This window comes from Poecilia formosa, unplaced genomic scaffold, assembly GCF_000485575.1.
Source record: "Poecilia formosa unplaced genomic scaffold, Poecilia_formosa-5.1.2 Scaffold6, whole genome shotgun sequence".
Classification (NCBI taxonomy): domain Eukaryota; kingdom Metazoa; phylum Chordata; class Actinopteri; order Cyprinodontiformes; family Poeciliidae; genus Poecilia; species Poecilia formosa.
In genome coordinates, this window is record NW_006799945.1 from 1,295,729 (window position 1) to 1,309,608 (window position 13,880).

Consider the following 13,880-nt stretch of genomic DNA (forward strand, 5'->3'; position numbering starts at 1 on the left):
ATATGTGGCACTTCCAAATTTTACACTGTATTTAGCCTTAAAAAGTGGTACACAGCATTCTGCTAGTCAAAATACCTCATGAAGACACACTGACTTTCCTTTAAAAGTGTGTTTAAAGCATAATTTATACCTGATGATGTCTGCATCTCTCCTGCAACAAGTAATTCTTCCACAGCCACTAAGCAATGTAAATGTTTCTGCCGCAGTTTTCATTAGTCGATCAATCCGATTTTCACAGATTTTTGTTGAAATTGCTGTGCATTTGCATCTTTTGTCTTGTATTGACCCACATGTATTCCACAGAGTTTCACATGAAGGTGGAGGCGGTAAGACAATCGATAGCAGCATCCAGAAGCTGAGCACATGCTGGTTTGAAAGCCAGACTCCTTGTACAATTAAACAATTATCTTCATCAAAGATTTTGGTTTTCTGCAACCTGCAACGTTTGCAGACTTAACTTTATTTTTCTCCCTTTTAGTAGCCTCCAGGCCGATCCCATGGGAGGGAAATGTAGTTACTGTGTCTCTGACACATTGAGGGCAAACACTTACTGGCTGCAGGTGCAGGTTTGAAATTTTTGTATCTTTTCGCTGTTTTACTCTTTTACTGTGTCTTGTCTTATTGGTAATTTTGGCTTAAAGCTGCATAATTTAACATTTTTGTACTGTTACTTTTAGATATCCACAAAGTTTCTCAAGGGCAAGCAAACTGAAACAGCATATTAACTGTGTTAGTCTGACTTCCCTGTCCTCTATTAAAATACAGATGCTATACCTGTTGTGCTAAGAAAATTAAATAACAAAACATCCCTCATTCATTTGCAGCTTGAATAGTTTTCATAACCTGATATGTTCACAATGCCAGTTAAACTTTTAAGGCCTAACTTACTAATTATGAGCAGGAACAGATTTTCACATGTTTGAACAATTATTAAGGATATACATTTGAAAAGGGTCAACAACTTGTCTCGTTCATCAATATTACCACGATGAGTAGAGATACGCAAAGTTACACTGAACGACGAAAGGCTTCTGTCAGCTGGTGGTGCCTTTTGCGACACAACACATTTCAAATAAGAGATAAAAATATATGAAACCGAGCCTGCATTTTTTTTTTCCTGCAATATAGTTTTACTAGAAATGCATAACAAGGATGCAACTTCCTCTGCATCTTGATTTGTTCCAGTGGTGACGAAAGTAATTAGCTAACGCTAAGTCCTAAATCTGACAGGTCATCTTGTGGACTTAAGGGAAAATTATAACATAAAACACAATTCTTCTGCTGTGCTTGATTTGTATGGAATGTCAAACTTAGATATGGGGATGACGCCACGTCTGATTTGAACTTTTGCTTGTTAAAAGTTGGTTAAGTTGGATTTATTGATCTTTGGGATCAGTGACTATTAGCTAAGCACTATTAGTCACACAAGCAGATAACAGTATATAGTATATACTGCCAGAAGTATTTGCTCCTCTGACTTCACATACATGAAATACATTTCATCCCATAAGACTTACTGGGATGTTGGTGCACTCTATGCACTTATGCCAGCTTCAACTATTCTGGAAAGGGTTTCCACAAGGCCAAAGAGCATATTTATGGTAATTTCTGTTCGCTTACAAGTGTATTTGTGAGCAATCCATCCATAACTCTGCCACCAGACTGCCTGTCCTTAACTTCAACTAAATTTATGCTGAAAGCAGCAATCCATTATGATTTGATTTGCAGTCATATAATTACTCCTGACAATAAACATAAGAATAGACAGACAATACAGAGACTCCTTCCTGTACTGGAGATTTCCACTGAAGGATAATCTATAAGAGTTCCCCTGCTGCCTGCCAGTGGCTTCAATTATTGAAGCTTGTCCAGACCAGTGAGTTCACAGGTCACACATACACACTGAATGCCAGAAAGAGCAACGTTGCTGTAAAAACAGATCCTATTCACATTGATGGTCAAGTTTTCAGGGGTTTCAGAGTTCCTTATCCAGTTAAACTTATTTCCAAGGTTTTGGGAAGGTTGGCCAGCCGATGTATGCATGTCTGAAGAGTTTTTTTTATACCGATGACTTTTAATGAATTAAGTCTTACATGATATACCAACAGAAAGCAGCTCTTAATTGTAAATGCTTGATTCTATTGATTAAAAAAAAACAATACAGCAATATAAATTTTAATTTATATTGAAGCCCCTTTACTCTAATAACCACTAAACAAATCTAATTGCTTTCCAGATCATATATTCGGTGTTCAGAGTGAAATTTAATCTCAGTATTAATCAATCTCTTCTGTTAAGGCCTCAGACGTTTGTTAGAGAAAAATGAACCAATAGTTTCCTGACAACCAGAGGGAAATAGCAGACAGGTCAATGAGAAAGCTGCAGAAAATAAAGGTTAAAGTGGAGTTGGGTTTGGTTAAAAAACAATATCTCAAACTTTCAACATATCACAAAGCCCTTTTAAACTCAACATCCAAAAATGAAGCGATCAATCAATGCCAGTTTGCTTACTGCAAAGCTGCTAAGAGTCAGCAATGTAGCAAAACCAACGAGTTGAGCAAGAAAAGCATTAATCAGAGAAACAAAGAAACGGCAACTCTGGAGAAATTGGAGAAAGCCACAGTCGAGAATTAAGCTCTTGTTAAAAGAACATCATAAGATGTGTTCAATTAGCACTTCTTACATTGACACAGTCAACAGGTGGAAGAACAAAGAATGACCTGTAAACAATTCAAATTCAAAAATACTTTATTGATCCCGAAGGGAAATTAAATGCTGTTGTAACTCATATTAATTAAAGATTCTTCAAAATGTTTTTTGTACATGGTGATGGCTATAGGCAGGAAAGCAGTTTGTACTACATGAAGTACCTTAAAGTGTTTGGATTATGACAAAATATCGAAAAGTGTGAATGCTTGTGCAAGGCATTGTAACACTGAACTGTCAATCACAAAAAAAACTATATTTCACAAAAAGGCCCAAACTCATTAAGTAAAACTGAAAGGTTGCAGCGTTAAATGACTTTTTCCAGCCATCTAATTCTGTTTTCTGACACTGCAGGCATAAATCAAAAAGTTTTTCCATGCTCACGGAATTCTCTCGTCTCCTCCTCTGCTAATGGGGATGACAAAAGTGAGTAAGGCTCTGATACAGTTTAGTGGCGACATAACAGGAACCGAGAGGCTTTGCACATGCTGCGACACCCTCAAGATTCCTTCACTACTCATTCTAAAAATAGAGCGCCATGCAGCTGCAAGGATGCTCTGCTGCATCTCCTCAGAAATATATAACCTCCAGTGCCGTATAGTGGCGTTCTCTGAGAGTGAAAGAGTGTTTTCACAGGTTGAGTGTATGCACACACATTTCTGATTATATCTAGAGACTGACACTACGATGATTACTGCACAAGGCTGCAATGAAAGGGGGTGTTAGCTGTAATCATTAGGTCTCTCTTAGAAGGTCTCAGATTCATTTTGCCCTCCCATTTCTTCATTCAGCACTCTAGATTCTGATTTAAATTCCCAAACAATAGTGCGAGAGACTCGCCTCATCCATTATACATGAGAGGAATTGGAAACCTCTCAGTATGACTATTAAAGGAACCTCTGTCTGTGTTGAGCTGTGTGAGGTTTCCATTGTGCTTCATATATGTCTGGGGAGAACAGGACGGTAGAGATGCAGGTGTGTGACGAGGCAGCAGGGAGACACACACACACACACGGCAGAGAAAAATGGAAAAGGAAAAGGCTGGGCAGGCAGGCGGATATAAAATTCGCTCCGCATGCTCTCGGACATGTGATAGGGGTTTTAAGGAGAAACGCGCCCGGGAGGAGGGGGGTGTTTCCGAGCAGGAAGCGGAGCGCACGTAGACAAATTGGGGACATGTTAACAATGAAAGCTGGAGTAAACTTGGGGAAACTGAAGCAGATGGAGAGCTTAGTCAGCACAATGGAGATGCGAAAGATAAACAAGACAACAGAGACTTATCTCTGTCTGGTGGAAATAAATTAACAATTCAGAGCCAAATACTAAAACTAACATCTTTCATTTACTTAACGCCTCAAGAGCATATATGTGTCTATTCAATCTAACTTGCAATCTGTGATTCACAAATGCTTTAGCAGTTAAAAGTGCGATAAAAATACTAGAAACGGTAGACTGAGTAGGAAAGGGAAGTTAGATGAAACAGACTAAAGTTTAGTGCCCTGGATTTGGTTCAGATTTGACTTACTAAAATTGATGGAACAGCCAGGACTGTTGGAAAGAAACACTGAACTGTAAAACTTAACTTTGCAGTGAAGATACACAATATATTATTTCTCATTCTGACATTAAATAAATGAAAGAGTAGACTTTTCCAGTTTCAGGTAATTTTGGATTACATTCTGTTTGTACTGGAAATAATCAACTAAGCAAAATTATGTACTTTTCATCAAGTTTCTGCTCATGTTCATGTGACTGGAGAAAAACAGCAAACATATTACATGATAAGGTTCATGACAGAACAATTGGGGAAAAGCACGGTGGTGGAGGGGTGATGGTTTGAGTTTGATTTGAAGTTACATAATAACCCAGACGTCTAGCAGGTGTTCAATCATCTGTGAGCTCCTCTGTTGTACCCTGGAGTCTAATGTAGGCCTGAAAGCAGGTCTGGACATTAATAAAAGTCATAATCTGCAATTGGACCCTATAGGAGCTATCCAAAAACGAATGTATGCCACCTCAACTTCCTATAAAACACATAATCTCTAAATTACTGTAAAAAAAAAAGCAACAGTGAGAATAATTATGCCTTTGTTTTATAAGTGAAATGAGTCAGACTCATTTAAATACACTTGACCTCTTAACTATGTGCAAGAATATTCTCTATTTCTTTCAAAGAGCTGCACATCTTTTAAATAATTTAGACAGAATTATGAAGTACCAAAAACAGAAAAATAGTAGAACTATGTCAAATTCTAAGTGTTTTCTTTTTTGAATCCATATTCGCTTTCTGTTTACAAACATAAAAAGCAAGAACAATTGTATTCCCATCCCACTTTATCAGTCGTTTGTTTGGCTTCTGTCTCTAATAGTTTTCAGCGTAGGTCTTCCAGTTCCTCAGCCGCTGTTCACACTCACTTTTTCTGAGTTGTCTTTCATGTGTCATGTGCAAATTGCCTAATTACATTCTTATGCAATGCAATATGCTTCAACCACTCGCTCCGTACAGGAAAAAGAAGGGGAAACTCGTCTTGTTCTGAATATCATTAGAAGTGATACCTCCCTCGGGTGTTTGTTCACCATAAACAAGAAGCTGCTAAAAAAAGAAGTTCCTCATTCTTAATGCTCCTTAATCGAATCTTCCTCTCAGAAGCTCTAATTGAATCGTGCCTCTTACAAACACACACATGCAGAGCAGCATCTGTGCACTAATGTGCACAGTAAGGGTGTTGAGGACCTGTTGAGAGGCTTGTCGCATAACTTAGGGGGTCGATGGGACTTAATGGGTCTCCTGAAAGTGCAGTGAATTGTGGGATATTTGATCAGGGAGCGGGTGGAAATGTCAGCACGCTTATGGCCGAAAGCAACCACCATGTCACGCGAAGAGTTATGTGGCCGTGATAAGTGTAGAGTAATTTAATGTTTATATAAGTTGCAACAGGAAGATCAAACTCGGCCGATCTGTTTACTGCACTAATATAGAAGAGTTATTGCATAGAATATATAATTAGCTCAATTAAGTAATTGTGCTCTTTATTAGGTATCTGAATTGAAAAAAAAAAAACCTGACTGAACCACAAGCAGACTAAGCATCAGATTTACAACTCATAGTTTCATAGAGAATAAAAAGTGGGTCATTGTTTTTGTGACTGAGCTGCTATCATTTTGTGTCTTCTTTTGGATTTTATTTATCATAGAAAGTACACCTGGCTCAGATTTTCTGGGTGGAGCTGTTTTTGTTTTAAAGGAATTGCAATTTAATGGCAAGTACTCCTGGGATTAATTTAGAGTTCTCTTTGTTTTTTCTCAATCATCAAAAGTACACCTGGTGCAGTTTTTTTTCTGTGTTATGGAGTTCTTTCCGGGACTGAATGATTTTCTGGTTAATTGCTATAATGACCTATGTGTACTGCCTTTGATTTTCTGCTCCATTAAAAGTGTCCAGTGTTTATGTGTGTCTGTTGTTCCTCCCCATTGAAACAACTTTTGGATCTGTGATTTCAGGGACTGGTTCTTCTCCACTGTCACCACATTCTTGATTATGAAGAGGGATCGCTCGAAAGCTAAAAACTTAAAGCAAGCAGCCGGGTTTCCTTTTTACCAGCTATTCTGTTTTATTGTATTTACCTGTTTTATTCACTTTTGATTTGAGTTATTGCTACTTTAGACAAGTCTTTGTGGCTAAAAAGATTTCTGAGCTCAATGAGACTTAGATAATGGTATACATGGAAAATATAAACCAAGTGTAACAATATTCTTTTTATGTGTTTGTTTACGCCTTAATGGCCAGAACCAATAAAGTACTCATGACCTATATCTGCATAATTGCAAAAGATCTATTGCCAAAAAAATACAGATAAAACTTAAAATATCCACAATATTGTTCCACATGGGTGACTTGTAATACACACTTGTGCGTTTGTGTTAAGTGGTCCTCGTAATCAGCAAGTTAAATTTGCCATTGGTTTCTAGAATGACAGTAATTTGAAAATGAATAGGCTCAATTTCAGAGTAAAAAAACAAAACAACAAAAACCAGAGCACAGCTGGAACCCTCATTTTCTCAAACTGCAATCAACCAAATTCAACCTCATTCAGCGGATTTAAAGCAACAATTACTGCTTAATTGAAGCAGAGAGGAGAAAACAAAACATAGAATAGGATAAATGTCTTACAATGATTTTCTATAAATTAAGATACAGGTCACACCAATATGGAAGTGTTTATAAAAAAATATTTTTTAAATAATCTGAAAGAAGTCTGCACATGAACATGCTTTTTTTTTAATCAAATATGATCAGTGGAAAGCAGGACAAAAAGTTATATAACGTTCTTAGGTCTGTGACTGCAGACCAACAACAAAGTCAGCCAGGTGGCTGACCTGCATAAACTAAGACATAATATTTCATTTGCATCCCTCTGTCAAAGCCAGCCCTTTCATCTCGCATGCCATTTTTCACAGCCTCACGGTTTCGTGAACCCCGTTGTCCTCCACCATTCATCCGAGCCACGACGCAGCTCTCCTCTGAGGCAGATCAAAGCGCTTGTTTTCTCACTCGGGAGAACTGAATTTAGGTGTGTAAATAAGATGTAACCTCTCTCTTGTCTTGGCTGATCTGTTTCATATTCGCAGATACATAAATGTGCATAAAATTACACACATTAAGCCAAGCCCTCTCGAGTGTTTTCGTTCTGTGGCTAAAAATTTTTGTAATTCACATTAGCTTGTTTCCTCAAATGAGCCTCCGTATGAAGACAAGCACTTTGTAATTGCTTGATATAATAATCCTGATGAGTGCTTTTTAAATCTGGCACACCATGCTGACATAACTGTAGGGATGGCGGACTCAGTATTCCCACCACTTTGCTGCAGCATTAAGCCTATTAAAAACTATTTAGTGGACCGGAGACAAAACTCTGCAGACCAAACCACAAACTCCAGGGCTGGTAAGTAAAGCCAGCATGCATGTGCCAAACTCTTTAATCAATGAAGTGAGCAAATCCTGACAGACTCTCTTGTTAAAATCACTATTAATATGTGTAATGCCAGGGTGAACTTAAAAGCAGAAAATACAAGTGACTTTCAGCTCAATTACCTAAACTTATGTAAGATAGAACAATCTCAAAGCTTTAAAGTGACAGCTTTAAAGTGACAGTCCACAAATAAGTATGTATGTTTTTATTATTATTATTATTTCAGCCTTGTGTATGTACTGTTTGATGTTTTAAATGCCTAATGCTGGTAGATGTTGCATTAACATGAAACCGTTTGCCAATTTGATACTGGGTTTGTGTCTTGATACTCATGGGACGAAATCTGGACAAGAAACACATTATGCTACAATGTTTTAAACGACCAATCAGAGTGTCTTAACTTTTAAATACATCTGCTTCCATCCATCTTGAAAAACTCTCCAGTTCATTCTGGTGGATCCAAAAACTCTCAGAATATGTTTGTCTTGATGTTTTCTTCAGATAAGACCAGAAAAAAACAAATCAAAATGAAGAGCTAAAGATCTCTCCAGACCAGATGTCACCTCCACTGATTGATTTCAATACAAGGGAGCAGCAGTTTTTCTCCAAGGTCCTCCTGGTAAAGATATGGGGTACACATGGTTTTCAAAGCTGGCGTTATTTAGTAACCTCATCACTTCTCAAAAACTGTGAAAAGAAAAAGCTCACTAATGCACATGTGTATTCTAAGCTACAGATACGACATCATTCGGTCAGTTTATGTTAGGCTAGTGGTTTCCAAGTCTGGTCCTCAAGACTTGAATTACTGCGTGGGGATTTGGGGAAACATAAAAATGCACTTTAGAACTGCTTTTCTCGTTGCAAAAATGAGCAATACATAAGGCGGGATATTTACAGCATACAAATGTGTTACTTTTAAACTTAAACCTAAAAATATGGACCTTGTCAAATTCAAAGCTGGTCAAATAATGTAGAGATCAATAAATAATCAGATACCACAAACATTTAAAAATATATATATATATATTTTTTTTTTTTCCAAAAGGAAGGGGGGTTATGAGTTAAGAGAAAAGCTGCATTCTAGAAAACATAATGCATGTGCAATAATGAAGAGCACGTGCTGTGGAGTGAATTTGTGAAACAGTAAAGCAAAATGTTTTGCTTTTTTGTTGTTTCACTGTTGTGTGGATATCTTATAGGAAACTTTAGATAATAAGCAATGTGCAGACTGTATAATAACATACTAGCTGTACAGATGCACTTCTGAAAGTGTAGAAATTGTGACAATAAGGTAAAGTTTGATTTCTAATGAGTAAATAAGTGCTTGTGAAATTAATAGAAGACAGAATTAAGTGTCAGTATCTTTGCAGATTAAACTTAGATTTCCTGAGCGATCATAAGACTCAGATGATCTACGAATGCAGTGCCATAAAATATTCATAACCCTTGAATTTTTTGTTTTTCTTCAAATTTAGACGGATATGTCATTGGGATTTTATATAATTAACCAGCCAAAAGTTTGGAATATAAGTAAAGAGCAAGGGAAATAAACAAATCTACAAAATGTGGACTATAAGCATGTTCAGTCCCCTTGAGAACCGTTTTGTAGAACCACTTTCCTCTGCAGTTCCAAGTCTTTTGTGAATGTCTTTACCAGCTTTTCATTTCTGGAGGCTTATTTGCCTGTTATGTGTTGTAAAATAGCTCAAATTCAGTCATATGTGACTGTACGCATGTGTGAGAATCAATTTCCAAGTCTTGGCGCAGATTCTCTGGCCTGGACTTTGACTAGGCCACTCTAACATATGATTATGCTTTGATGAACTCTTCTATTGTGACTCTGGCTTTATGTTCAGGGGATACAAATACAAATGCACGCCACACTTTCCAGATGATTAGTTTTAAACATTTGGAAAACCGTCTCACATCCACTTCACAGCTATCCACCACCTATAGCAATGCTGCTCAATCACATATGAATAAATTGCATTGAAGTTGGTGAGACTGCTCACAAGCTGCTCTGAGAGCAACTTGTTAGCTGAATGCATCAAAGTGGCGCACAGACTCCACGCAGCCCTGAAGGCGCACAGATAAAACCAAATATGGGATTTGCTACGTGACACACACAGGCAGAGGGAATGACGTAATATCACATCAGCCCACATGTGTGGATGTTGGACTTTGCACAGCTGAAGGTCATTCATCGACAGAATTACATATCACCTCGATCCTGTTATGAACTCCCCTCTCTGGTGCACGGATGCTTGATTTTTTTTCTCTCTCTCTCTCAGACAGGATGGAGGCTATCCCGTCTGTCATACATGAACACACAGCCACACGTGCTTCGCAGCCCCAAGTCAAAGCAGCGCAGCAGCGCGGGATGGATGCAGCCTGTAGAGATCCTTCCCCTGCGTGCCGTCGGACGGACTTTCTGCTAAATATGAATTAGTTGCGTCTTTTATTAAAACACTGACCGGGTTCAGAGGGGTCTCTCGTCCACCCTGGCTCCTTTTTGTGAATTTACAACCCCTGCAGTCCCGCTCTGTGCCCGACTCAGGCAACTGACAGAGGAAGGTGATCAGCGCACGACGGCGATGATTTTAGGTGACTGATTGATTAATTGGCGGAGGGATGCGAAAGGCAGCCCCCGTTAGCCTCGACAGGGCATCTTCTAAGTGAGAATGCAAAAAAGGCTTCCTGCGAGTCCTCGCTTTGCCTCTGCATGTCTTTGGTTATACAATGATGCCTCCTCATTCAGAACAACATGGGAAGGCAAGCATCCTCTTCCTCCCCATTCAGACTGACTAAGCCTGAGCCTCAACAGAGTAAAAAGAGGCATCTACGTGTTTCTATTACAAATGCACTGGGGAGATAGCGCTGAGAGATTTAAAGCACTTGTCCGATCAGCCGCACGCCCCGGGGCTACAGACGGGACAAAGCGCACGGAGCGTCTATGCGCATTGCAAGGCAGTGCAGGCTGACTAAACCCCCGGATAGCGCAGTGGTCATTCATCAAGTCACCCGACTGTCATACCTGCATGCATGGCCACACACACCAAAAAAAAAAAAGAAGAATTAGATGCCTCCCGAGAGGTGCAATCAGGAACAATTAAAGGTGGACACCTCCGAGGGTTGCTCACCTAACTTTTGCTGCCACAGAAGATATCGCATCGTTTCTCAGATTCTTCCTTTTGGACACGGCAGTTCCCATGCTGACATGGAAACGACGCAGGCGGGAAAAGTGGTCATTCCAAACGCTCGGAGGAATGCGACAAGGACGAGATGAGCGAGCTAAAAACAGAAAAGTTGGAAGCAAATCCGGGAGCTGACGGGTTTTACACACGCGTCCGCAGAGCGAAGAGACGGACGGTGTACTCCTCTCGGCTCTCCGCTTGTCTCTCCGGGTTTGAGCACGGGTAGCTCAACAGCTGTGGCTTAAAATACACACGCAGACACCCCTTTCTGCTCTCTCTCTCTCTCTCTCTCTCATTGATCCTGAATCCACTCAAAGGACTGGAGGTTTTGGCGATATCAGCATCATTCCCACGAAGAGAAAAGGAGCATGGGGAGAACTGGTATTCACCCATTCGCTGCTTTGGGATTTATTTTTATTTATTTTTCTGTTATCTGTATGTAGTGATTTTTTTTTTTTTTTTAGGATGTTATGTAATCGGTCATTTGGGTTAAAGGCACCCCTCCAGTTCTTTCCCCGTCTCACACACTCAGATACTTTGAAATGGACCCTTATGAACAGAGACAGACACCAGAAGGAGCAATGCAGTCCCTCTTTGAGCATCAAATATGACATTTGCAGAATTTTCTTCCTGCGGCTGATTTTTATCTACAAGCCATCATTCCGGACCGTAGAGATGAAAACGAGAACATGCATTTCACATAGACCATTTAGTGTCATATATGATAATGATGATGATGATGATGATGATGATAATAATACCTGTGCCAGTTTGTAAAAATGTTAAGTTAGGATGAAAAGTGATCCATTCCTTCATTTTCCAACTCATTCAGAGTAACGTTGTGACCGTTCTGCTTGTGGCTATACATTGGTGTTTTACTCATTATTTAATTTATTTATTGATTTATCTTTTGATTAGAGAAGGTGATTAAAAGGTGGTTTGTGTGAAGTGAATATAACCTAAAGGGGATGGAGGTCTTCTCTTGGGAGGGCCAGTGGGATGGCCACCCAGTTTTCAGGTCAACGAACCCGTCTACCACCCCTAAGGGTCATGGTTGAGAGATACAGTCAGGGTCACCTCAACGCATGGCTCTGGCTCTGGAACCAGTGTCCACAAGTGTGGTTGGGCACTCTTCCACTCTGGAGTTGCCATCACTGAACTCAAGCAGGAGGCTCGAGTTATTGCCCGCCATCTTCATGCCTGTATAGAGATTGGTGCACTGTCTGCAGTGGAGTGAGCGCTGTACCGATCTATCGAGGTGAAGAGAGAGCGCTGAGCTAAGTTCTTTATTCAACAGTCAATCTACATTCCTACCCTCATCTGTCATCATGAACTCTGGGTAGCAACAAACTCAGGGATACAATCAGCTGACATGAGTTTCCTGCACAGACTCTGCTGGACAGGGTGAGAGTAAAGCTGCTTCTCCTCCAAATCAAGAGGCGAGATCAGAGAGGTTGAGGTGTCTCAGGCATCTGGTTTGGATGCCTCCTGGACATCTTCCCTCTGAGGTGTTCTTGGTATGTCCATATGAAGGCCCAGGACATGTTTCAAGGCGTTATGAATCATACTTTTAATGTTATGTTTATGCCTCACTTCTGCGTCACTCTCTCTCTCTCGCCTTGCTAATCGAGTCTTTTCTGCTAACCTGTCTCTTGCCTGTTTTCACCTGCTCCCTTCACTACTTAATTTCCCCTCTGCCTTCTCTGCTGGATTATGTGAATTGTGTGAATAGGATTTCATTCAGGTCTTGCCCTGTTCGCCCTCTGGTGTCTGATCTCGTTCCCACATTACTCTCATCCTGCCCGTGATGGATTAGGCCTACTACGGCTTATGTGATATCTGCTCCCGACCCTCGGTACAGACACTGACCAAGGACCCCAGCCTTGGCCCTTTGCTAAGTATTCTGTCATCTGCCTCTTCATGGATGACCAACGCCTTTTTCGGCTGCCTTGTTACACCTTGCCCTTCCCCCAGAGGAGTTGGCCCAAGTGAGTAGGAATAAGGGAGTCACTGCTTAGGCTGTTTACTTACCCTGGAGTAAGTGGAAGGTAGTCGTCGGATAAAAATTGCACCATGCTGAGAAAAATCAACATAAATCATTGGAACAAGTTAGAAAAACCTAAAATAGTACTAGAGAAAGTTTTATGGGTAATAATCAATTTCATATTTTTATGTTCTCCCAGCATTTTTTATTTTTTTTAGTTCAGTTTGGAAATTATTCTAACTTGGCTTAATTACTAACGGTAAAAAATGACCAACAGAAATAAAACAGGTAGTTATGTATTTCAGGTACTAGAGCAGAATTCGCAGTATGGTTGAGGCTGACAACTGATGAAGCAAATTATAAGAAACAACTTACATGCAAATAACAAATGCAATAGTAATGGAACATTATTACATTTACTGCCATAGCGTTATTTAAAAGGTTAAAAAGTAATAATTAGAATAAGGGTGATGATAAGACTCAGATTATCATGCAAACTAAATACTTAAGTGTAAGTAAACAATTAGAAAGGGACAAGTTACACATCGTTTATTTAGAATGCATTTTTAAAATTGTGTAATATGCTTAAGCAACAACAGAAAGTCAAAGAATTATCTTTTGACCAACAATAGACATTTTGCAAATAATGTAAATAACAAATTTGATGCAAATTATTCAATAAAACATCTAAAGCCAGTGGAAGTCTTTGTTGAAAACGGCATTTCATCAAATTTTGGGGGAAATATTTTATTAAGGTATCCACTGATCATGTTCTGCCTTTCTGAGATTACACTGGGAAGATAAGTGGTTATAGCTTATTACATTTTCAGAACCCAGAAAGGATCTGGGTCTGCATCCAGAATAGTTACGAGAACCACATCAGATGCCTTTTGTCTGTGGAGGAGCTGTAGCTCTACCCTGCTCTTCCTCATCATTAATTCAGAACCCAGTCGGCCTACAAAACGTGCTCATGTCCGTGATTTAATCTTTTCGTTCATAAGTCATTTCTCTGGACCAGGGGTAAGG

At 39.5% G+C, this 13,880-nt stretch overlaps 1 protein-coding gene across 4 annotated transcripts in view; it reads right to left on the reverse strand.

Annotated features, from left to right (window-relative positions):
• The window catches only part of nsmfa (NMDA receptor synaptonuclear signaling and neuronal migration factor a), a 42,903-nt gene extending 29,370 nt beyond the window's left edge, over positions 1-13,533 (reverse strand). For 2 of the 4 annotated variants that reach the window (XM_016678853.1, XM_007566079.2), the window contains exon 1: positions 10,817-13,529. In XM_016678853.1, coding sequence (XP_016534339.1) covers positions 10,817-10,887 — 71 coding nt within the window. In that variant the 5' untranslated portion in view covers positions 10,888-13,529. Of the gene's footprint in view, positions 1-10,816 lie in introns of all 4 variants that reach the window. The other 2 variants (XM_016678845.1, XM_016678859.1) reach the window with 2 other exon arrangements.
• Between the last annotated feature and the right edge of the window lie 347 nt (positions 13,534-13,880).